The following is a 25,187-nucleotide window of genomic DNA, read 5'->3' as shown; positions in this document are numbered from 1 at the left end:
GACCTTTTCCAGTCTTGTGGCCACTGTTGAGTGTTCCAGATTTGTTGGCATATTGAATGCAGCACTTTAACAGCATCATCTTTTAGGATTTTAAATAGCTCGGCTGGAATACTGTCATCTCCGCTAGCTTTGTTGTTACTAATGCTTCCTAAGGCCCACTTGACTTCACTCTCTAGGATGTCCGGCTCAAGTTCAGTGACTGCACTATCATGGCTATCAGGGACATTCAGATCTTTCCTGTATAGTTCTTCTGTGTATTCTTTCCACCTCTTCTTAATCTCATCTGCTTCTGTTAGGTCCCTGCCTTCTTTGTCCTTTATCATGCCCGTCTTTGCACAAAACGTTCCCTTGAGATCTCCAATTTTCTTGAAGAGATCTCTAGTCTTTCCCATTCTGTTGTTTTCCTCGATTTCTTTGCATTGTTCATTTAAGAAGGCCTTCTTGTCTCTCCTTGCTATTCTCTGGAACTCTGCATTCAGTTGGGTATATCTTCCCCTTTCTCCCTTGCTTTTCGCTTCCCTTCTTTCGTGAGCTACTTGTAAAGCCTCATCAGACAGCCACTTGGCTTTCTTGCATTTCTTTTTCTTTGGGATGGATTGAGTTGCTGCCTCCTGAACAATGTTACGGACCTCCGTCCATAGTTCCTCAGGCACTCTGTCTATCAGGTCTAATCCCTGAAATCTATTCCTCACCTCCACTGTATATTCATCAGGGATATGATTTAGGTCATACCTGAACGGTTTAGTGGTTTTCCCTATGTTCTTCAATTTAAGCCGAAATTTTGCAAGAAGCAGCTCATGATCTGAGCCACAGTCAGCTCCAGGTCTTGTTTTGACTGACTGTATAGAGCTTCTCCATCTTTGGCTGCAAAGGACATAATCAATCTGATTTCGATATTGACCAACTGGTGACGTCCATGTGTAGAGTCGCCTCTTGTGCTGTTGGAAAAGAGTGTTTGCTATGATCAGCATGTTCTCTTGGCAAAACTCTATTAGCTTTTGTCCTGCTTCATTTTGTACACCAAGGCCATGCCTGCCTGTTATCCCGGTGATTTCTTGACTTCCTACTTTAGCATTCCAATCCCCTATGATGAAGAGGACATCTTTTTGGGGTGTTAGTTCTAGAAGGTGTTGTAGGTCTTCATAGAACCGATCAACCTCAGCTTCTTCGGCCTCAGTGGTTGGGGCATAGACTTGAATTACTGTGCTGTTGAATGGTTTGCCTTGGATTCGTACTGAGATCATTCTATCATTTTTAAGATTGTACCCCAGTACTGCTTTTCCCACCCTTTTGTTGACTATGAGTGCTACTCCATTTCTTCTAAGGGATTCTTGCCCACAATAGTAGATATGATGGTCACCTGAATTAAATTCGCCCATGCCTGTCCATTTTAGTTCTCTGATTCCCAAGATGTCGATGTTCAATCTTGCCATCTCATGTTTGACCACCTCCAGCTTACCTTGATTCATTGATCTGACATTCCAGGTTCCTAAACAATATTGTTCTTTACAGCATCGGATTTTCTTTTCACCACCAGACACATCCACAGCTGAGTGTCCTTTCGGCTTTGGCCCAGCCGCTTCACTCTTTCTGGCGCTACTTGGAAATACCCTCTGCTCTTCCCCAGTAGTATATTGGACACCTTCCGACCTGAGGGTCTCATCTTCCGGCGTCATATCTTTTAGCCTTGTGATACGTTCCATGGGGTTTTCTTGGCAAGAATACTGGAGTGGGTTGCCATTTCCTTCTCCAGTGGACCACATTTTGTCGGAACTCTCTGCCATGACCTGTCCGTCTTGGGTGGCCCTGCACAGCATAGCTTATGGCTTCACTGAGTTACGCAAGCCCCTTCACCACAACAAGGCAGTGATCCATGAAGGGGCATCAGAAGGCACAATAGGCCTGTGCATTGTTTATACAATGTGCAGTAGTTCCACAGTGAACATAAGAATGTTCTTCAGAATACATGTCAGAGTGGAAAAGATTTCCTTGAAAGCAGAAAGTGTGAAAACTAGTGTGGTGTAGTGGATAGGCCATCCAACTTGGATTAGGGAGACGAGTTCTAATTCCTGCTCAGCGGTGAAATTCACTAAGTGACCATGGACCAGTCACACTCTCTCAACCTAACCTATCTCTGGGCTGCTGTTGTGAAGATGACATGGGGCTGGAGACATGTGCAGTAGTCTGAGTGCCTTGGATAAAAATGTAAAAAAGAATAATATAACGACTGAGTTGTGGAACAGGATAACATGCTGGTTTTGTACAATGTTGTTTCTGGCTTTGTTTTTCCAGCTTTTTACTATGGGTGGTTTTTATGTTCAAGGAATAAATGTAAAGACATTAACTGGAGTTTAATAAAAGTGGGGGATACGGGAGGGAGTCCCTACAGATGACCCATGTTCAAATCCTGCTCAGCTATGAAGCTCATTTCATGATCTTGGGTCAGTCACTCTCTCTCAGCCTAACCAACCTCATAAGGCTGTTGTGAGGATAAAATAAGGCTAAAATGTGTGCGTTGGGGAGAATCATGGGTAGTATCCACCTATGTCATTCCATTAGTGCAAATGATGTTGTGCTAGCAGTAACTAGGTTCTGAACTATGCACAAGAGAAGAATCCAACTAAAGTTATGTTTGCGCAATACCGTTTCACAAGCAGTTGTGCATTATGCTTGTGCAATGTGTTGTGCAACTCATTGTGCAACACATTGTACATAACTCTTGTGCAACCCATTGCACAATACCTTGTGCAATCAGTTGCACAGGTGCTTGCACAACACGTTGCACAAGTGTAATAGGCTACCATTTGCACAATGGAAAGATTCAGCAGAGCTCAGCTAGTGCTATTTGAGTTTGCGGAATGACACTGTTGGATACTGCCCCATGTGTAAAACCTTGAGCTCCTTGGAAGAGAGGTAAAATATAAATGCAATAAAAATACAAGCATTTAATTTATTACCATGCTAAAGGAGGATTTCTATCCATTGATCTACTGCAGCATTCCCCAACTTGGTGCCCTCCAGATGTTTTGGACTACACCTCCCAGAATTCCTGACCATTTGCCAAGCTGCTTGGGGCTGATGGGAGTCGAAGTCTGGAGGGCACCAGGTTGGGCAAGACCGGTCTGCTATGAGGAACTGTTTGGTCTTCCAGGGTTGCAGATGCTAGGGCTGCTTAGAATCCAGTAAATGTCTGTCTTCGAACAAAAGTCGACCACATCGCAAACTGCTTTTAGAATTCTAAAACTAACTCCTTCAAAACCAACTTGTCATTGGTCAGGAGCTTCTGTTAGGAAGAAAGAAAGAGTCCGTACTCTGCTAGATGTACAGTTAGTTGCAAAGTTCTCTGAACTGTGACCACAGTCAACAAAATTCTTCCTGTATTTAACTGAGAGCCAATTTAAACATTACCACTCCTGTATGGAGGCCAATAGAAAAGAGCTTATCCTTATGTGCTGTGTGGCAGGTGTAACATTTTAAAACCTCTTACCCTATGTGTTGGCTCAAACATGTACGGTGCCTGTACATCAGGGCCAGCAATGGTCCAGGATGTGCATTGCTGGTGTGGAAATGCTGGATGCATTTTGGCAAACACATTGAATGAGATGCTTTGAAATGTGACTTCCAATGCTTCTTAGTGGCCTCAGGGATGCAGATAAATCATTTTATCCTCTGGACCTCATGGTCTTATGAAGGCCTCTTTCTTTAGATGGAAATGTGCCTTATTTCACTTACTTCAAAATATGGTAAGCCAGCTCTGCTGCGTTTTGGGGCCCTTCTGCCCATTCTACTGAGTGGGGCCCTGGACTTCTGTCCCAAAGTCCTGCCCTTGTGGCACCACTGAATGGCCTCCATATGGGAGCTGCAACATCTAAATTAGCCTGATCATTCTTGCAGGGAAGCATCGATAGTTATAGTCCCCAGACTAGTGGCTTAGAACTACAACAGCTGTCAAGGGGCTGTTAAATGGCAAAGCCAGGAAAACAATGCTGCAACCATTCTGAATGAAACCGAAGGGGTTGTTTACCTGATCAGGGAAGCAGAGACTGGGCCAGTTCACATGATCAGGGCGAGGGAAATTAGCCATGGTGGCTTGTTAACCCTGACACCAGTGGAGACTGGTGGCTCCGATGTCAGTGGGGCAGTGAATCTGCTCCAGGTTTCAGTCACAGAACTCTGAAGGAGCTTCCCAAGGTGTGCAGAACTCCTTTAGAGTTCTGACTGGGTCCAACTGAAACCTGGAGCGCCAGTGACATCGGAGCCACCAGCCTCCACTGCTTGTCATGTCTGCCAGTTAGACTTCCCTAAGCTGGCCGTGTCATCTGAACCCATGCCTTGTTGGGGGTGGGGTGGGGAGCAGCCCTCAAGTAACCCCAAAACAGCCCACGTGTGATCGTGCGAACTGGGTCATTGTTTGTTTGTGGGTTGGCACAGTTGGATTAACCTTTATGCAAAGAAGAAATCTCCAGGTAATATCTAGGCCACACCTTCACGTTCAAGGTCTGCATTTTTTGCACTGAGTCCTGTATTCCATCCACCTGTATCTTAGGTAATGGCTATGGTATTATTTCTCATCATAGCCTGAGAGGCAAGTCAGAGTCTCCTCATTATGTAGGGGCATTTCCCCATGCTTTCAGTTTGATTTAATTTCTGTACAATTCCTCATCGTTACAGAATCAGAAGTTAAGCCTGTTTAAGGAGTTGTAAGACCAGGCTAGCTGATCACCTAAGCAAGGCCCAAGTGTGTTTTTAAATGGGAGGTGGGAAATTTCAAACAGGCGGATTTTTCACTCATGCATGTTGCCAGATTAACAGCCCTAGAGACTGAAGCATTCTATTTATCCACAGAACAGGTACAGCACAGTCAGCAGCAATGCAAGCTTCCCCACAGCAAAGTATCATCCAAATGTCTCAGCCCTGTTCTGGAGGATCCACCTGTTGAGGTGAGAAGGTAGCTCAGTCTCTTTCTGTCCAGGCATGATTTGGCTTTTCTCTAGCAGCTGCTGTTAAAGATCAATAGCCCTACCAATGTTGTGAACTTCGTAGAAAAGAATCCAGGCTTTTGTACGAAGCACTTCCATAAGAAGTGTCATTCAGTGGCAACACAATGTTTTGGTTCATGCAACCAAGGGACAATTTAAAAATATGGCACAGTGCTCTTTCTGGGTGAGGTTTCCGCACCACTTGCCATAAACTAGCAGGAAATGACAACTGGGGAGCATAGGATTTTTTCCTTTCTTCTGCCTCCTGAATTCATGCCGCTTGGCAAAAAAACGATGCACCTATGCATGCTTAAGAGTGTCATATCTAGTTAAGCTGGAAAGATCCCTTCTATCTCTAGTGAGACTTCCTCATTGCTGGTTATGCCCTCCCTTTTCTCAAAGGTAATTTGTTTAGCTTGAGAAGGAGGTGGAGGAACCCCGCCCCCCGCACTTTTTTTTAGCGTTCTTGGAAAACCTCAAAACAACTCAAGTTTTTTGGTAAGCATTTCCCAGGAAAGCTTGAAAAAAAAATGAATGGGTTTTGAGGTGAGCCAGGGGTGGGGGTGGGGTGTTGCCCATCACTTGCATATAGCTTGGTACTATAATGTAACTGTAACTGTAACTGGCACCAAGTAGCGCCAGAAAGAATGAAGCGGCTGGGCCAAAGCCGAAAAGACACTGAGCTGTGGATGTGTGGCTGTGAAAAGAAACTCCGATGCTTTAAAGAACAATATTGTCTAGGAACCTGGAATGTCAGATCAATGACTCAAGGTAGGCTGGAGGTGGTCAAACATGAGATGGCAAGATTGAACATCGACATCTTGGGAATCAGTGAACTCAAATGGACAAGCATGGGCGAATTTAATTCAGGTGACCATCACATCTACTAATGTGGGCAAGCATCCCTTAGAAGAAATGGAGTAGCACTCATAGTCAACAAAAGGGTGGGAAAAGCAGTACTGGGGTACAATCTCAAAAACGATAGAATGATCTCAGTACGAATCCAAGGCAAACCATTCAACAGCACAGTAATTCAAGTCTATGCCCCAACCACTGAGGCCGAAGAAGCTGAGGTTGATCGGTTCTATGAAGACCTACAACACCTTCTAGAACTAACACCAAAAAAAAGATGTCCTCTTCATCATAGGGGATTGGAATGCTAAAGTAGGAAGTCAAGAAATCACCGGGATAACAGGCAGGCATGGCCTTGGTGTACAAAATGAAGCAGGACAAAAGCTAATAGAGTTTTGCCAAGAGAACACACTGATCACAGCAAACACGCTTTTCCAACAGCACAAGAGGCGACTCGACACATGGACATCCCCAGATGGTCAATATCGAAATCAGATTGATTATGTCCTTTGCAGCCAAAGATGGAGAAGCTCTATACAGTCAGTCAAAACAAGACCTGGAGCTGACTGTGGCTCAGATCATGAGCTTCTTATCGCAAAATTTCGGCTTAAATTGAAGAACGTAGGGAAAACCACTAGACCATTCAGGACTGACCTAAATCATATCCCTGATGAATATACAGTGGAGGTGAGGAATAGATTTCAGGGATTAGACCTGATCGACAGAGTGCCTGAGGAACTATGGACGGAGGTCCGTAACATTGTTCAGGAGGCAGCAACTCAATCCATCCCAAAGAAAAAGAAATGCAAGAAAGCCAAGTGGCTGTCTGAGGAGGCTTTACAAGTAGCTGAGGAAAGAAGGGAAGCAAAAAGCAAGGTAGAAAGGGGAATATATATCCAACTGAATGCAGAGTTCCAGAGAATAGCAAGGAGAGACAAGAAGGCCTTCTTAAATGAACAGTGCAAAGAAATCGAGGAAAACAACAGAATGGGAAAGACTAGAGATCTTTTCAAGAAAATCGGAGATCTCAAGGGAACAACAACAAACTGTGGCAAATTCTGATGGGAGTACCAGACCACCTTATCTGTCTCCAGAGAAATTTGTACGAGGAACAAGAAGCAACAGTAAGAACCAGACATGGAACAACAGATTGGTTCAAAATTGGGAATGGAGTGCGACAAGGCTGTATACTGTCACCCTGGTTATTTAATTTATATGCAGAATACATCATGAGAAACGCCGGGTTGGATGAATCACAGGTCGGAATTAAGATTGCCGGGAGAATTATCAACAAACTCAGATATGCAGACGATACCACCCTAATGGCAGAAAGCGAAGAGCATCTAAAGAGCCTCTTGTTGAGAGTGAAAGTGGAGAGTGCAAAAGCTGGTTTGAAACTCAACGTTAAAAAACGAAGATCATGGCATCTGGCCCCATCACTTCCTGGCATATAGAAGGGGAAGAAATGGAAGCAGTGACAGATTTTATTTTCTTGGGCTCCAAGATCACTGCAGATGGTGACTGTAGCCATGAAATTAAAAGACGCTTGCTCCTTGGGAGGAAAGCTATGGCAAACCTAGACAGCATATCAAGAAGCAGAGACATCACCTTGCTGACAAAGATTTGTATAATCAAAGCTATGGTTTTCCCAGTAGTAACGTATGGCTGTGAGAGCTGGACTATAAGGAAGGCTGAGCGCCAAAGAATTGATGCTTTCGAACTGTGGTGCTGGAGAAGACTCTTACGAGTCCCCTGGACTGCAAGGAGGTCAAATCAGTCCATCCTAAAGGAAATCAACCCTGAGTGCTCATTGGAAGGACAGATACTGAAGCTGAAGCTCAAATATTTTGGCCACCTAATGCGAAGAGAAAAGTCACTGGAAAAGACCCTGATGCTGGGAAAGATTGAAGGCAAAAGGAGAGGGGGATGGCAGAGGATGAGATGGCTAGATAGCATCACCGATGCAATGAATATGGACTTGAGCACACTCCAGGAGAGAGTGGAGGACAGGAAGGCCTGGCGTGTTATGGTCCATGGGGTCACGAAGAGTCGGACATGACTTAACAACTGAACAACAACCAATAATGTAACATGAAAACGTCTTTTGTTCTATATTTGTTGGGGAGTTGTGGGAAATGGTATGGGAAGTGGTTCCAGTTTCCCCATATGTCCCTCTGTTATCTGCCCAGAGGTTGTGCTACAGTTACCTTGTAGCACAACCTCTGGGCAGATGAGACATTATAAGGGAAACTCATTATATTCAGCCTACAGAATTGGTTAATTCATGTATTATGACTATTGTCCCATTTAAATCCTGTTTCTCAGTCATTCAATGTATCGTTAGACAGCAGCAAGCTACCACCTGCCACAATTCCTATGACCTGCCAGGGGTTTCTCTTTGAAGGTGCTCTCAGTACATTAAATAAAAACAGCAAAGCACACACATGCATCCAGCTTTGGAACATCCTTCTTCAGATTTGTCAAAGTCCAGAATCAATGTTTGACTTCTTTTATTTAAGTGCTGGAGATCATTATTGGGATAGTTTAACTTCATGTTTTTATCTGTGTTTTAAGTAGTCACATCCAGACTAGATTACTGTAGTATATTCTACGTAGGGCTGCCCTAAAAGCATTTGGAAACTTCACCTGCTTTTGTGGCAGCCAGGCTGATTTCTGGAGCCCGCTTTGCTAGGCATAGCACCCCAGTCTTGTTTCTTCTGCACTACTTCCAGTTCATTTCTGAGCACAGGTCAAAGTGCAATTCTTTGGATGCAATTCTTACGTACACATCCTAAACAGTTTGAGCCCCTTATCCCATAATGCTCATCACATATGGTCCTTCCTGCCCACTGCATTTGACATTGGGAGCCCTACTGTGCATCCCAGCCATTTCAGAAGCACAGCTGGTTGTCGCCCAAGACAGGGCTTCCTCTGTTGCAGCACTCAGGCTGGGAACCCTCCCTGAGGTTCGCTTGGCGCTCTCTCTCTCTCTGGCCTTAGATGAGATACTAACATCTTTTTATTTCACAAAGATTTCATGTGGGTTAAAGTTCTGTTTCGCTATTGAGTTATTTTACCTGCTCTTGGTTTTATTGTATGAAATTGATTTTAGTGATTTTGAACTGTTTTTACAGTGTTTTACGGATTTTATGGACTTTGTTGTAATAGTTTCTTATTATATAGAGAAAATTGGGGTATAAATTTCTAAAGAAAGAAAGAAAATAGATCTACCTAGAGACAAAGGAACAGAAATGTAAAAATAATAATAGCAGCAAACACAGGACACAACTCACACTTGTTAAATTTACTGACAAAACTCCTATTGGGTTGTATCTAAGGGTTCCCTTCCATTTGTGGAAGGTGTTTTATCCTAGCAAAGGTATCCACTAATGGAAGGGAGAGACATTTTTCACCCTTACCCCCTCCTTGCCCCCAGGGTTCTTTCTTAGGTTAGGGAACCCTAAGAATAGCATGGAAAGTGACACCACCCTGCCCTTCCCCTAGCAGATGTCTCTGCTAGGTCAAAGACCTTTCCAGGAATGGAAAGACTCCTTTCACTTACAGAAGGGCATCATTGGATACAGCTCATTTATTTTAATGATAGCTGGATTTCACCACTCAGTTTGACTGGGAGCCGGGAGATCCGGGTTCTAGTTCCCACTCAGCCATGGAAGCTCACCAGGTGACTTTGGGCTAGTCACAGACTCTCAGTCCAACCTACCTCACAGGGTTGTTGTTGTGAGGCTAAAATGGAGAGGAGGAGGATTATGTATGCTGCCTTGGGTTCCTTAAAGAGGAAAAAAGGCGGAATATAAATGTAATAAGTAAAGTAAATATGTGTGTGTGCGTGTGTGCATGCACAAACACACACACACACTTTATTTTTCTAATTATTTCTTAGATGTCTGGACTGCAGATGGTGTTTTTTGTTTAATATGTTATAATTAATTATGTGTAAAAAGGGTCTTTTAGTAAATAAATATGTACGTGTGAGCCAAATGGGGGAAAGTGGCTGTGTTCCAGGAAGTGAGAAGATGTTGTAGCAAAGTTATGAACTTGAGAAAGTTCAAAAATCATTTGGAGAGTTTCAGCAAAAATAACAGCAAGGGTGACTGGAGAACTTTGATGCAACCACAGACTTTAGAAGTACAGGTCTAGTTCATGTGCAATACCTCTAAGTAATTTAAGATACTTCTTTACGGTTTATATTTATTGGTATCTTAGTTTTTCTTCCCTCCCTGTCTTATATGTGGAAACAGACTGATAATTTGTGCTGCATATTCATTTTTACTTTTAGCCTAAATATTGTTTTTGAGCATACATTTCACTAGTAACTGTGCAGTCTGACCTATGATGATACAGTTTCCATCATCTGTCTTGTCAGCAGGAATCCAGGGACTTTCGGTTGAAATAAATGTAGTTCTGGATCCACCCTTGAGGGTTTTTTTTTTACCAGGGAAGCATAACATTGTAGCCCCAAGGTGTTTGCTTGGGTGCTGGAGGCTGTGCATAAGCACATGCATGCAACCACACAGACACACAACACACACACACACACAAAAGTCACACGCATACATGTGAGAGCTTCAGTTATTGGGCAGTATAGAAATGAAATGAATGAATGAATACATACATACATACATACATAACTCACACACATGGTGGGGGAAGGCTGCTTCTGGGTCTCTGGGAAGAGGAGGAGGAGAATGCCTAGCTTCCCCCCTCTCCTGGCAACTCCAGCCAGCATTCCTGTGTTCACAACTGGTTCTGGGTTGCTGCAAGAAGGAGAAGGTTTTAGCTTCCTTCTTTCCCAGCACCCCTGTTGGGCTTTGCTGCTTCTGAATCACTGCTGGTGGCACAGAAGCAGTGATACCTGCCGTTTCTGGGGTACTGTGGGTAGAAGGAGGCTTTAGCGTCCCAGTGACGCGATGGGACATTTCTGTGTGTTCACGTGTGGCCCACGGACCATACGTTTTGCACTCCTACTATAAACAAACAAAAATAACCTTTCATTTATCTGAAAATTAGAGAGAATTAATAGACAGAAGTATTTTAACAATCTCATTGTTCTGGTGTATTAATATTTTTAGGAGGAGATTATGTCTCTCCCTGCCCCCAAAGTCTAGAAAACGAGTCATGTAGCACCCATTTTCACCCATGTGTATCTGCAGAACCATGGTTTTATGTTTTATGATTTTTTGAAGTTTATTTCAGCCATCATACATTTTAAATGTGGAAAACAAGGTTCTAGGGTTTGTCCAGACAGATGGCTCCTCTACTAGCAATCAAAAGGCATTGTACAGCTATTCCATCTTTCCCTTCCTAACAGATTATTTTGTGGTAAGGAAAAAGACAGAAGAAACAGTGGGAAAACACGGGAGGGTTATAAATGGAAGACAGCATTGTCTGGACACCTCATAGTATTCCATGTTTGAGTCAGGGTGATTGCACAATAAAAACCCTGTCTGGAAACACTCATAGTCACAAAAATTCTGATACTTCTGACTTTAGTTTCAAAATGACAAACAAGGGTGAGTTGAGAGACTGGATAAGACTCAGTCCTGACAGGTTTTAAGCTTCAGAAGGTGGAGCTAAGCAGCTGGCTGAAAAGTTGGCCAGAATTAATGGACTCCTAAATGTCATCCTTTAGGAGTATATTTGCATGTAAGATTTGGAAGACCTGTGATTTGGCATCTGGTGAAACACCAAACAAAACCTAAAGTGGCGTTTTTATCTTTATGGCCATGTTTATATACACACCTCTCTCTGTAGTGTACATCTGCTTAACACCACCACCAAATTACTAACTTCCCCAACACTGGAACACGTGGAATTAAGCCTTTTGTCAGTACTTTGGTGAAGTGAGACAATATCTCTTCAGAACTCAGCCAGCAAGGTTAGCTGCAATTATTGTAATGACTTCTAATTGATCTTTTTGAGCCTTTCCTCTTAAAATACATTGTCTTTCATCTGCAGACCCACTCTGAAGAGAGACCGTTTCAATGTGAGGAATGCAAAGCATTGTTCCGAACCCCATTCTCTCTGCAGAGACACCTTCTAATACATAACAGTAAGTGCTAATATAGAAGGTCAAGAAGTTCATACAGTATCACTGACTTGTAATCTGTGAGAGTAAGTTAGCTCAGAACTGGAGGAGACTCTGTGGCGTGAGCAGACATACACCTAATCTGTACCAAATCACAGTGATGCATTATATCTTTTTGATTTAATTATTATCTTTAATGAAGGAATAGGCTGTGAGGTACAGAAAGACAACTGTATTTATTGTCCCCAAGTTTCCCAGTGGGGTGAGTGATTGTCAGTGATATGAATGAGCTCTTTAGGAAATAGAACCCTGGTTAAATGCTCAAAATTGCAAAGCCTAAATTCTCAACTCCTCCACCGATTACTTGCCCTGGAATAGCCAGGTTTGTACCTCTTACCTAGTCTCTCTCTGAACTTGGCAACTGTGGGATGAGTATCTTGCACTTCTTGGCCATGTTGTTTATTACCATTTACTGTGAGAATCGTAGCAGTAGTGTATAGGGATGGGTGAACATATGATGTTCGAGCACATTGAGGTTGTCTGAATTCTTCCTTGAAGCTCGTTTTGCCTCATTTGCATTCCCTAACATGAGCATCTTTTTTCTTCTTCTTCCTCTCCCAATCTGGAAAAATGTGCATTTTGAAAAGTGTGCATTTTCCCAATTGAAGAAAATACACAATTTTAAAATGCCCATTTCCCCCCCAAAGAAAATGTAAATTTCCCCTCATAGGCTAAAGTGTGAAAATGTGGAGGGGGGGATTTGCGCAAGTGTACATTTGTGCATGTGGGCATATGTGCGAGTGTGCAAATGTACATATTTGGAACTGTGAGCTTGCACAAGTACACACTTTTGAATGCAAATGCAAGTTCGGGAAATTTCCTGAAAATGGCATTCCTGGCCGTCTTCACGCTCAGGGTTGCAAACAAGACATGTTTGCATGATCTGTGAAAAGGAACAAAATTCTCATACATCCCTAGTAGCATAGTGAGTTTCTCTTTCCTCAGTGTATCTTATTGGCAGCTGCCAGCGGGGCTGGTAAACCCATTACATGTTGGCCAGGAGTCATGCAGTGGAAAAATAGGACATTCATAGTGGAGATGGTAGTCTCTATGGTGACGGTAATAGACAGTTCACTGTTTGGTTGGCACAATCAATACATCAGTTTAGATTTTATGCTCACAATGATTAGCAATGAAAAATAGTTGCACCATGGATATTATGTGGTTATATATGGAATGTGAAGTTCTTGCAGAAGCGTGTTTGTCTTTATGTAGACTTTATTTATTTGTTTATTTCACTTCTACAGCATCCATTAGCCGAAGCTCTCTGGGTGGTTCACAAAAATTAAAACCACAAGGTGCAGCATAAAACAGTATAAAATATGAAAGCTTAAAACCACAATATAACAGTACAAGAAGAATAAAACCTAGCAGCAATGCAGACATTTAAAATACAGATTTAAAACACCAGAGCTAAAAGACTAGGAAGCTAAAATGCTAAAATACTGGGAAATGAAAGGTCTTCACCTGGCGCCGAAAGGAGTATAACATAGGCGCCAGGCGAGCCTCTCTAGGGAGCCCATTCCACAGCTGGGTGCCACAGCAGAAAAGGCCCTCTTCCTGGTAGCCGCCTGCCTCACTCCCTTTGGCAGGGGCTCCTGGAGAAGGGCATATAACTTCATTGTTCAAATTCATCTTTGCCATGAACATACTAGGCTGCTATAGGCAAATTACAGTCTCTCTGCATCAGCTGACAGGATTGTTATATGGACTGCAGCCTGATAATGTATGAAAGGCATTTTGAGTGTGTGAAAGCACTACTGGAATAACAACAACAATAATACAATAGCAGTAATAACAATAGTTTTAAACCACCCTTCATCCAAAAATATCAGGGTGGTATACAAATCAAGACCCCAAAATGGAATCCAAAAATGCAATAAAAAGAAAACACAATACAATCATGAAACCATTTAAAAAGTAATAAAATATAAATTGACACAGTATGATATACTTTGTATAGCATTAAGGTGTCCATATAACTCCCTTTCATGGTAAATTTTAGCTCTTATAGTGCTGCTGTATTTCATGTGAAATTTTGGGGGTGGGGGGACAAAAATAATAATTAATATTCCCACTCCCTCCAACTTCCAAAAAGCAATTAAAACAAAATCAAATATTGTATATGTGAAAATTGTAGGTAAAATCATAAAATTCCCTATAAACTTTTCTTTCTTTTCACTTTCTCCACCCTGAAATCCATTACATCTTTTAAATGTCTTTTTATGGCTGCTCAGTTGTTCCCTTGTGCCCAAACATGCAAGTTGAAATGTTATGTATGTGTCTTCTTTTGACTCAAGGAGGATTTGAGATTCTTAGATAATCCTTTGACCATACAGAAAAGAGGAAAATGTGCAATGTTTGTACAGCATAATAGTGCTTGTAACCAATTTCTGCAGCAACTGACATTGTGTAGGTTAAGCTAAATCCTGTAAAATGCAAAGTACCATCCAGTACCTGGTCCAGTAGAAGACTGAAAAATTGTAGCTGTTTATTATTTATTTATTAATTTCAAAAAATTATGGGCTCTCCTAAGGATACAAAGTGGCCAGCAATTAAAAAACACAATAAAATTCACAACGAATACTTAATAAAACAAAACTTATACTATGAAATACAATAAAACTAGTATATGTACTTCCATTTTATTTGCAGTGTTTTGTTGCAGTCACAATAGTACGTGGCTGTTTGCAGCTAATCCTACTTTTGGGAGTTTACATTTTTAAATGGTCAAACAGGCCTCCAGAATTAATAATAATGATGAAAACCAGCTTAGTTTCCTTACAGCTGGCCTTAGCATTGTCATTGCTGATGAATGCACAAATTCCTCTTCACATGAGCGACTTGTAGGGACAGGAAAGCACCTTCAAGATAGCACCTAGAACGTGTATTGAATGTAGGTTCCTAGAGTGGATGCTTTAAAATGGTGCCATCTAGAACAAGAAGACATCTTTCAGGCTCAGCTCTGATAGGAAGGCTGTATGCCAGCTTTCTTCAACCGGGTATCCTTCAGATATGTTGGACTGCAATCCGTATCATTCCCATCCAGCATGGACATTCCACACAGCTGGAGAGCACCAGGTTGGAGAAGGCTGCTATATGTCTGATGCTTGCCTAACACCATATTGAAAGCACCTCGCCCTACCAGAGCTACCTGGTGACCAGGTCTACATGGCTGAATGTGTCCAGAATTTGCTACTTTTATATTGCATCCTAAGTGCAAGAGAGGGCCTTCATTTTGCCTAATGGTGAGGCTGTCTTTGAATGTGATGATAGCTGCAATAGATTTATAAACATCCATTAGCATTGTAGTGGAAGTTAAGCTAATTCTGTTATTAACATATCCTTATGCCTTCCTTTTACTTAGGCGAAAGAACCTTTAAGTGTGATCACTGTGATGCTACATTCAAAAGGAAGGACACACTGAATGTTCACATACAAGTTGTTCATGATGGCCATAAGAAATATAAATGTGATTTATGTGACAAAGCCTTTGTGACACCATCTGTGCTTAAGAGCCATAAAAAAGTAGGTATAATCTGTCATTTGTTTTTTAAAAAAGTGATTATAATAGGGTTATTTTGGTCAGCTTATACCATACTTACATAAGAACATAAGAAGAGCCATGCTAGGTGAGACCAAGGGTCCATCTAGTCCAGCATTCTGCTCACACAGTAGCCAACCAGCTGCCCACAGGAAACCCACAAGCAAGACATGAGCACAACAGCACCCTCCTGCCCATGTTCCCTGGCAACTGATGTATATAGACATACTGCCTCTGATACTGGAGATAGCATAAAGCCATCAGGGCTAGTAGCCTTTGATCACCTTCTCTTCCAGGAATTTTCTAACTCCCTTTTAAAATTATCCAAATTGGTGGCCATCACTACATCTTGTGGTAGCAAATTCTATAGTTTAACTATGCACTGTGTGAAGAAGCACTTTGTTTTATCTGTCTGGAATCTCCCACCAAACAGCTTCATGGGATGACCCCGAGTTTTTACCTTACAGATGGAATTTCTTTTGAAGAAATGGCTTTCAATTGTGCATTGTCATTCCAACAGTATTAAATGCAGATGAAAAGTATATACAAATACTAGAATTAAGGGCAGCTAGAAATACTGTTTCTTTCCAATGAGTGAAAAGATTAATATCTGTATCAATCTGTATTTATTCCAGTTCACGGTGCTTGTATGCAAAGGTGCTAGCAATTGGAAAGCTCTTCCACTTGTATAAGGCGCAAGCACCCAATTTTCACAAACTCCCCGCAACCCACCAAAGCCTACCCACCCTCCCCCTCATGTTCCCCAAAAAGCTGCTCCAGAGAGTTGGGGAACCCTCCAGAACAGTTAACAGAGCCAGGGATGTTCCATATCCCCATAGAATGTAATGCAAGTTGGGTGCACTCAGTACATACCCATATCCTCCTACATCCTTTTAAACATTCTGTGTGTTAATCAACTATAGCAGAGCTATTAAACAACTGTGACCAACAATCTTTGAGCCATTGACCAAGCCTTAATGTGGGTTTATTCTTATATCCCACAGTCATTTTGTTCCTATAAAAATAGGATTGTTCATTTCCTTGGCAGAAAAACACATGTAAGTACTTCCGGTCACACACAAAGCAAAGGTAGCCATATTAGCCAAAATAAAAATTCCATTTTTTTTTTCTAAAATTCATGTCACTGTAATACTTTCTTAAGAGGGAACGTGGCAGGAGCTGCAGACATTCAAATTAGGCCCTACTAAGTGCAGAGTTGGTTTCAACTCCCCTGCCGATTCTTTTGTGCCCTGCCAATTCTGTTCCACAAATGGTGGGTCCTGCCAATTCCATTGAGTAAGCAGAACCCACCACTCATGCATTGAAGTTTTAGCACTTTCTACAGGAAACTCCAAAACAAATGACATGTCCCATTCCAGAAATGAGCATTCCTGGTTGTTTGAGGTTGTCAAACGAAGCACTAAATCTTCATTCTTCAAGAAGTGGGTGACACTTGCAGAAGGGAACTGGCAGGGCACAAAAGAATCAGCAGGGGAGTAAGCGCCCCATTGGATGCTGCTCTCAGGTTCGCCCCCCTCCCCAAGTTTTGAAAATATAAAGTCCAGCTGTTCCTTAAAAACCATCTCCATCTTTAGGCGAAACACAAGAGGTTCCTCCATTGCCTTTGAGACCTTCCTTGCTTTCAAAGGTAGATTGCCATGAGGCAGAGAGATAGGTGGATGCTATTTGAGAAGTACAATCTAAACCCTCTGGAGAATGCAGATTAGGGGTGACAGTAGTAAGCAAGAGGACACAACTAATGAGAAGCAAAAGTGCTCTTATTGCTAACTTCATCCATGGAGCATAGCTGAATTATTCAATATAATTATTACTTCAAGTTTGTAAAAGTGGGAGGGGATTTTTTTGCTATGTAATTGCTTTTACTGTGGGATGGGGGCTACAAGTGGAGTAAATCATCACTTGGCCTGAGAAAATATGTTCTTTTAAGTGAGTGACTTACTGAAAAGCTTTGACTTGACTTACCAACAGGAGCCTTATTCAAACATCACATTTCTTATAGAATAGTTTATTTGAAAGCTCCAAAAAGTACTGCAGTGTTTGGATTGAGAACGTCGGCTTCAGCATTATCTGCTTAAAATTAAGCATGCATGTAACTTGTCTCCCTGAATCAGGACCTGAGCAGGATATGAAAAGCTGGAATGAACCATACTTTCTACAGTTGAGTTTTCATTATCTTAATATATCTGCTAGCTACTTCTGATTTTTTTTAAAAGGCCCAACCACTCAAGGAACATAGCACATTATGCAAAAGGCTAAACTCTTCCATTTTCTAAAGCCATTGCAAGTTGTATGCCCTCTTATGACCAAGGCTATAGTCTTGAGATTGAAGTATTGACTTGTTCATATTTGTCTTAACTTTGATTTCGTTATGGTTGTGTGCTGTTGCATTTGATAAGATGAGCTAAGTCAATATTGTACCCCTCTCACTCTGTAAACTTTGACTTTCAATAAATAGAGTAAATATTGGCATTGTTTATCCACTAGTGATGTAGGGATTATTGGGATTGGAAGAACCCTCTAGAAGGTCATCTCTGTCATCTTACCTGAATGACAGAGAAACTTACAGTTTTGATTAAACTGTTAACGGTTCCATGTGTACCATGAAAATTAGTTACCATATTGAAACACATAACTAGAAGACATAAGATGAAGCTTCCATTCAGATGATTTCCTCCTAGACTTGCACCCAGGGAGAGATCAGTAGTAGACCTTGAGCTTCCATATTCCCTTGCATTCCCCTCCATTGTATCTTACCATGGAAAGAACTAATGACTGAACTAGTGACATCTATCTGAATGCAGGATCTAGCAGCCGGGTTCTACCTGAACCTGCAAGACTGAACCCAACTGTTCAGAAGTATCCACTGGTGTTAGCCAGTCACCAGCCACTCACCTGCACTGTGCTGTCCTATTAGCCCCTTTGACTTTGCTGCCACCTTATGATACCCATTGGCTACCACTACAAGTCTTAAAAATATTCAGTGTGATCTAGAGAAATTGTATTTCATGGCAAAATCCTGTTTGCACTTGAGCATTTGCTTAACTTTCCCAAAGGACTGTAACGTGCTTAGGTTTGTCTGAATTGTTCTTATTATATTTTACTGTGGCTAGGTTCAGTACTCCATCTCATTTTCACTAAAGTCCCCCAAAGGTCTTTCTGATGAGATGCTTGTTGGATCAGGTCCCATTGCACTGAACATGAATGGCAGTCCAAGTTATGTGACAAATATATTTTCTTATTACTAGCCAGCTGAAATTAAAATGCAACAAACCTTCTATGTAATAATCTTTGTGACACAGGTTTTTATAACAGTCAAATCTTATTTTTCTATTGGAAATTTTTTTTGCAGGCCACTGTTTTATTTAAGAATAGTACTAGTAGATCTGGACACAAATATAAACTTTAAATTATCATTTTATGGAACCTAAGGTTATCATTAAGAAAGCTAGCTAGTGTTTACTATTTTGAAAACTCCTATAAAAGAAGTAGTGAAAATACAGAAGTAGGAAGGATCTCTCTCTTCTGCTACAAGTATTTTCAAGTGCCAGTAAAGATTAATGGATTTTTTATGAGCCAAACCATTTCAGGAATAAAAAAATGCATTTGGCTGGTAGTTAGGCTAGATAGCTTGGTTTATTTTGCGATGTATAGCAAGATTAGTTTAAGGATTTTATAGTATAGTCTTAAAGTGCAACCATTGTTAAACTCCTAAAATCTAGGTTTGATAGATTATTACACAGTGTACTGTGTAATAGATGGTGAACAAATTAGACTTTTAGATTAAATATAACCACATTTCATTACTGGTGTTTTTTGCAATCAAATTAACTCTTTGTATATCTTTCCACTCTGTAGACTCACACAGGTGAAAAGGAGAAAATTTGCCCATACTGTGGGCAGAAGTTTGCAAGTAATGGAACACTGAGAGTACATATTCGAAGTCATACAGGTACAGCATTACATTGTAAGAAATCAACAACCTTTCCTCAGCTCTTGAATTGCACAATTTTAAAGTGCAGGTTTGTCTATTTTCATTTTAAAGGGATGACTGCTGTATCTTCCATACAAAAATGAAGTTTTGCCTATTTTTGTGAAGAACTATTTAATTATTGAGTATCTCTTTCTCCTGTAATTGTCTGATATGTTAGATCTGCTGTTTCTTATTAGCTTCAGTTGAAACATATTAATGTAAAGCTTTGATAATAGAAAGTGAAATTCTACTCACTTACATTGGAAAATTAATTATTTAGATTTAGATGTTTCTGCCAGTATGTAGAATTAGAGCTGAAAGTGATCTGAAACCCGTGTTCCCCATGTTCCCTACATCCAGTTTGCTCAAGTGAGCAAGAAACACTGTAAAGTCAATTTGCCAAAAGTTAGTTTAAGCAGTGTGGGTGTGGTTTTGTATGTGGATGTGTCTGAGAATGAAAGAAACAGAGAAACAGGAAAGAGTATTATTCCGTGATCCTAGATCTGTCAAGAAAACATTGAGTACTAGGGAAAAATGTCCATAAAGACATCCTAATAGCAAATGTCCTACATTTTTTAGTACCTGCCTGCCTATTTTCATAATTCCTTCTCAAATTGTGGCAATATCTGATTTCTTAAACGTAGAGCAAGGATCTTCAATGCAGCAGAGTAGACCAAGTTTTTATTTAGTTAGTTAGTTTGATTTATTACATTTCTATACTGCCCAACAGCCAAAGCTGTCTGGGTGGTTCACAATAATTAAAACCATAAAATACAACATAATAAAATAAAGTATAAAAGTTTAAATGTTTTACACTACAGTATAAAATAAAATATATTTTCTCCTGTAGTGACTGGTTTAAGACGCTTAGCGGTTAGACGCTGAACTGCGGACTGGAAGGTTGGCAGGACAGCAGTTCAAGATCCGAGTGCTGCGTGACGGAGTGAGCTCCCGTCTTCAGTCTCAGCTCCTGCCAACCTAGCAGTTCGAAAGCAAGAAATTGCAAGTAGATAAATAGGTACCACTTCGGCGGGAAAGGTAACAGAGTTCCGTGCACCTCGGTGTTCAGTCATGCTGGCCACATGACCACGGAAGTGTCTTCAGACAGCGCTGGCTCTTTGGCTTAGAAATGGAGATGAGCACCACCCCCTAGAGTCGGACACAACTGGCTGGGGACACCTTTACTTTTACCTTTTTTATAAAATAAAATATATAACCAAATAAACCTAGCAGCAGTGCAAAGATTTAAAATACAGTTACAGATTTAAAACAACAGAAACTGAAAGACTAAAATGCCTGGGATAGTAAGAAGGTCTTCACCTGGTGCCAAAAAGAGCACAACGTAGGTGCCAAGTGAGCCTTTCTAGGAAGCTCATTCCACAACCAGGGTGCCACAACAGAAAAGGCCCTCTTTTTAGTAACCACGTACCTCACTTCCTTTGGCAGGGCCTCCTGGAGAAGGACCTAAGAACATAAAAATAAAGAGCCACGCTGGATCATACCAAGGGTCCATCTAGTCCAGCATTCTGTTCACACAGGGGCCAACTAGCTGTTGACCAGGAACCCACAAGCAGGACATGACTGCAAGAGCACCCTCCTGCCCATGTTCCCCAGCAACTAGTACTCTGGTACTGGAGGTGGCACATAGCCATCAAGACTAGTAGCCATCCATAGCCTTTTCCTCCAGGAATTTGTCTAACCCCCTTTTAAAGCCATCCAAATTGGTGGCCATCACTACATCCTGTGGTAGCGAATTCCATAGTTTAAGTATGTGCTGTGTGAAGAAGTACTTCCTTTTATTTGACCGCTGAAGATGCTCTTATGGTTCAGGCAGGTATATAGTAGAATGATCGCAACCCTGCCCTCCTCTTCAGTACATGTGTATGGAGGGAAAGTGGTCTGCTGGCCCCCATCCTCCAATCTCCACACATTCAGTAGAAGTTGAGAACATGGTCTTTTACACACATGCAACCATACACCATAGGCCCACTACTCTTGATTAGGCACCCGGATTGTGCCAGGGTCCCCAGTAATGCATACAGACCCTACATCAGCCTTCCCCAACTTGGTGCCTGCCAATTGTTTCAAAGGTCAACTCCCATCAGCCCCATCCAGCATGGCCAGTGGTCGGGAATGCTGGGAGTTGTCATCCAAAACATCTAGATGGCATCAGGTTGGGGAAGACTGGATATAGTTGTATGTGCATTGCACCTGTTCCCAGCTTCTGTTGAAAACACCGAGGTGAGGCTGGAGACAGAATAAGCGCTCCTGTATGTGTTCACTGTGTACATCTACTGAAGGTGACAGCAGGGCTTTTGTATCCTGATAGCGCCTACTTGTTTCTGTTGATAGACTGAAGAGAGGGCAGACTTTGTTTCCAAAAAGCAAACAGTTCCACATTATGTATCTGAGAAGGTACACTGAACCGTTGTAGCTTTCTTGTAGCTGGCAAGACGGGTGATACACCAAATGTAAAGTACAAAGTAGCCCTTACATTTTTCCTACACACAGGTGTTTTTTCTCCTATTTGCATTAGATAATGACTATGCAAAGGCTGTTGCATGAATGGGGGTTTTTTTTGTTTTTGTTTTGCAATGGCTACACAACTGCAGGTTGATAAGGAGAGACTGCTGGCTTCATGGATGTTTTGCAAACAACCCCTGTCATTCTGCATGTCAAACAATACAGAGTGAGCTCTTTTTTCCTACACTGAGATGACTTCTGTGTAGGAGAAATGTAATGTATAATGGTATTGGGCATTTGTGGGAAAGATGTATAATGCTTTTCATTAATTTGAGGGCAAAAGACTGGTTTGGAGGCACCGCAAATTCTGTGTATCAGGCTTGACTTCATGTTGTTTCCAGCTGAGCTTGTCTGGATCCAGTTCCCTTCTCCAGCTCCCTTGTAGTTTGTGTTGTGTCATCGTTCATTACTATCATGTCCTCACTGAACTAGCTTTATATGTCTCTTGTCACCTAATATGAAGTACTTCTACTTATCTACTGATCTGACTGTACATAGGAGATAAACATTTCCAGTGCAGAGTGGAATGCCCTGGAGCACTGTGTTCACCACAGACTACATATTCATGTAATTGGCAAGCTGCTGAGTGTTTTAGTGATGCTTGGTTTCCAACTTAAAAGGGTGAGGATTGGCGTTTGACATGCAAAGCGCTTGTTAACAAATAGTCTTCCTATGACATTCTGTTCAGTTTTGCATAAACAAATTTGGCTTGCAGGAAGATGACAGAACATGTGCACTTAATCACTTGGCTTCCTAATATGTTTGATAAGTCTTAATCACTTCCATCTCTCACGACCACCTGTTAAGATTAAAGCTGTTTACTTGTTTGGTCCTGTTTGTTATTCTGGCTGTAACCAGGGCTGAATACTGATTAGTCCAATGAAAGTTTGGATTGTGTAGCTGAAACAGGATCCCCTTGTTGGGAAGGGCTAAAATTGTGGCTCCTAAGTGGAGGGTTAGGACTCAGCAGAGGGTCACAGAATCCTTGTTTGTGGGTCCAAAGGATGCTGGCAAATAATGCTGGGAGAACGGTTTTGTAAGGGGCTGAGGAAGGATGATGAGTCATGATGGATAGTGAACATTTGCTGCACGTCAATACATTAATAACACAGGGGGTTAGTAAGACCAACCGCCCTTACAGGATTGTTGTAAGAATTGCAAAATAATGTGCGTGAAACACTTTGAACACTAAAAAGTAGTACTATTATTACTATTAACGTAAATCTCACACATTAAAACTCACACAGCTAGGAGTCTAGAATTGATGGTTATGGGCAAAACACTCTTAACAAGATGTCTTCAAGTGAGCATAATCATTCACCAGTGTGTCCTGGTCCAATAAATCTTACTAGGGTGCTTCGAGACAGAGGGCTGCTAGTGCTACCAGTTAGAAGTCATTGTGCAGCTATTTTGTCTTTTTTTCCTTAATGGATTTTCTGCAGTAAGAAAAAAGCTGGAAGAAGCAATGGGAAAACATAGGAGGGTTATGAGTGGAAGACAAAGTTGTTTGGACCCCCCATAAAACTTCTATGAATGAGGCAGAGTGATAGCATGATAAAAAGCTTCATCTGAAAGCACCTTTATTCATTCTTTTCATTTTACTTTCAGAGATTATCCTGGCAGCAACTTCCTCTATGAAACAGGAAAACTAAGTGAGATCACACTTTCCTCAACCTCTGTTGTTTGATGCATGAGGCACTTAGCAAGAGAAATGTTTGTTTCTGCCATACTCCCCTGCCTTATCAGTTAGATCTCATTTGTCCACAGTTCTATTTCTCTAGAAAGCATGTTCTTGCTTGATGTGCAGGACCAGTAATATGCTCAGTTCATAAATTTAGTTTTAACTCAACTTTTTGATTTGACTGTATACTATAAAGTAAACCAAAGTCTATATATAAGCACCAGTTTAAATATGTTGTTTTGGAAATCTTTCATTACTGTAATTACTATTATTTAATATTTTAATAGTTTGACTTAGCACTGGCCAAGGAGTGCACAGAATGTAGAGGTGATACAGTCCCAGTAAAGAGGGACCTACAAACCACATGAGATGGATATGAATGGGAGGAAAAGTCCTGGATTGACAGATCAATGACAGAGTTCAAGAGGATTAGATGATCCAGATAATATCAGGCTTAGTTGATTCAGGAAAGGCTTTACTAAAGGGTGAGCCTTGTCCAAGGACATAAAGCTAATATAGAGCTTGAGAAAATGTATGTGGTATAGTTGTCCTCCTACTGTACCCAGTCAGAATACAGGCAGATCATTATATGTTTGACTGCTTCCCCTCATCAGAAGAAGTGTCCTTTTTGCTGCCTGCCTGGAATTGCAAAAATGGGGCTGTCAAGAATCCTGTGACCCACAATGCATGGCTGATGGGAAACATTGAACTTCATGGGTCACAACTGGAGCAGGCCAAAAGACTAATAGTCAGGGTTATTTGATTCATTGAAATGTTTTCAGAATATTGCATTGTATGTACCACCGTCTCCTTTTTGTGATAACATCAACCACAGCTTTGTAACAATTGCTTGGGATTCCTGCCCAGGAAATATCTCATTCGAAACAACCTCAGTTCACATCAGAATGCTGCAGATTAGTCTGCAGTTTTGTCATTCGGGAATCCAAGACTGGACTGACTGAGATAGTTCTTGTGGGTCCGCTGAAACACTATAGCACATTTTTCATTGCGATATCCTGCTGGTTTATGGTTTTTTAGGGTCAGAGGGAGCTGAGGTTAATTCAGCAAAAGAATCCTATGACTATGACATAAATTCTACCGGTGGTTCATAAATTGTGAATGAAACTCTGTGAAGTACAATTTGGGATGCTGAAGGGCTGTGGGCCAGGAGGTTAATTATCTGCCTACAGTTGCATCCAACGTTCAATGCTAATACATACCGGCTGTGGTTTTGCTTGGGTCTGCCTTGCCTTGTGTGTGGCCAGCAAAATCTAATCACTGTTTTATAGTGAAATTATAATCTGGTATCTGGCCCCATTGCTGGTTTGTCACAAGAATGATGACTTCAGATACAATATTTGAAATGTGAGAGGTGAATGTGTTGTTCTAGCCCAACTATCAATTGTGGATGCTGGAAGAAGCAAGAAGAGAGGTTTGTTCTTACCTACCCCAAGTGGTTTGGACTTGGGTATGTATAAAGTAGTCTGGAGGCACCAGGATGGAGCATACCC

The 25,187-nt window shown here is 41.4% G+C and overlaps 1 protein-coding gene across 4 annotated transcripts in view; it reads left to right on the top strand.

Moving 5' to 3' along the window:
- The window catches only part of PRDM5 (PR/SET domain 5), a 141,933-nt gene that overhangs the window by 59,699 nt on the left and 57,047 nt on the right, over positions 1-25,187 (top strand). For 2 of the 4 annotated variants that reach the window (XM_084860255.1, XM_084860254.1), the window contains 3 exons: positions 11,808-11,901; positions 15,305-15,465; positions 19,358-19,451. In XM_084860255.1, the coding sequence (XP_084716381.1) occupies positions 11,808-11,901; positions 15,305-15,465; positions 19,358-19,451 (349 nt within the window). Of the gene's footprint in view, positions 1-4,845; positions 4,941-11,807; positions 11,902-15,304; positions 15,466-19,357; positions 19,452-25,187 lie in introns of all 4 variants that reach the window. The other 2 variants (XM_084860256.1, XM_084860257.1) reach the window with 2 other exon arrangements.

Source organism: Heloderma suspectum, chromosome 5 (genome assembly GCF_057233095.1).
Source record: "Heloderma suspectum isolate Gila_16-S chromosome 5, 16-S_ref, whole genome shotgun sequence".
NCBI classification, from domain to species: Eukaryota; Metazoa; Chordata; class Lepidosauria; order Squamata; family Helodermatidae; genus Heloderma; species Heloderma suspectum.
The sequence above is the reverse complement of the archived record's forward strand: the minus strand, read 5'-3'. Positions and strand labels throughout refer to the sequence as shown.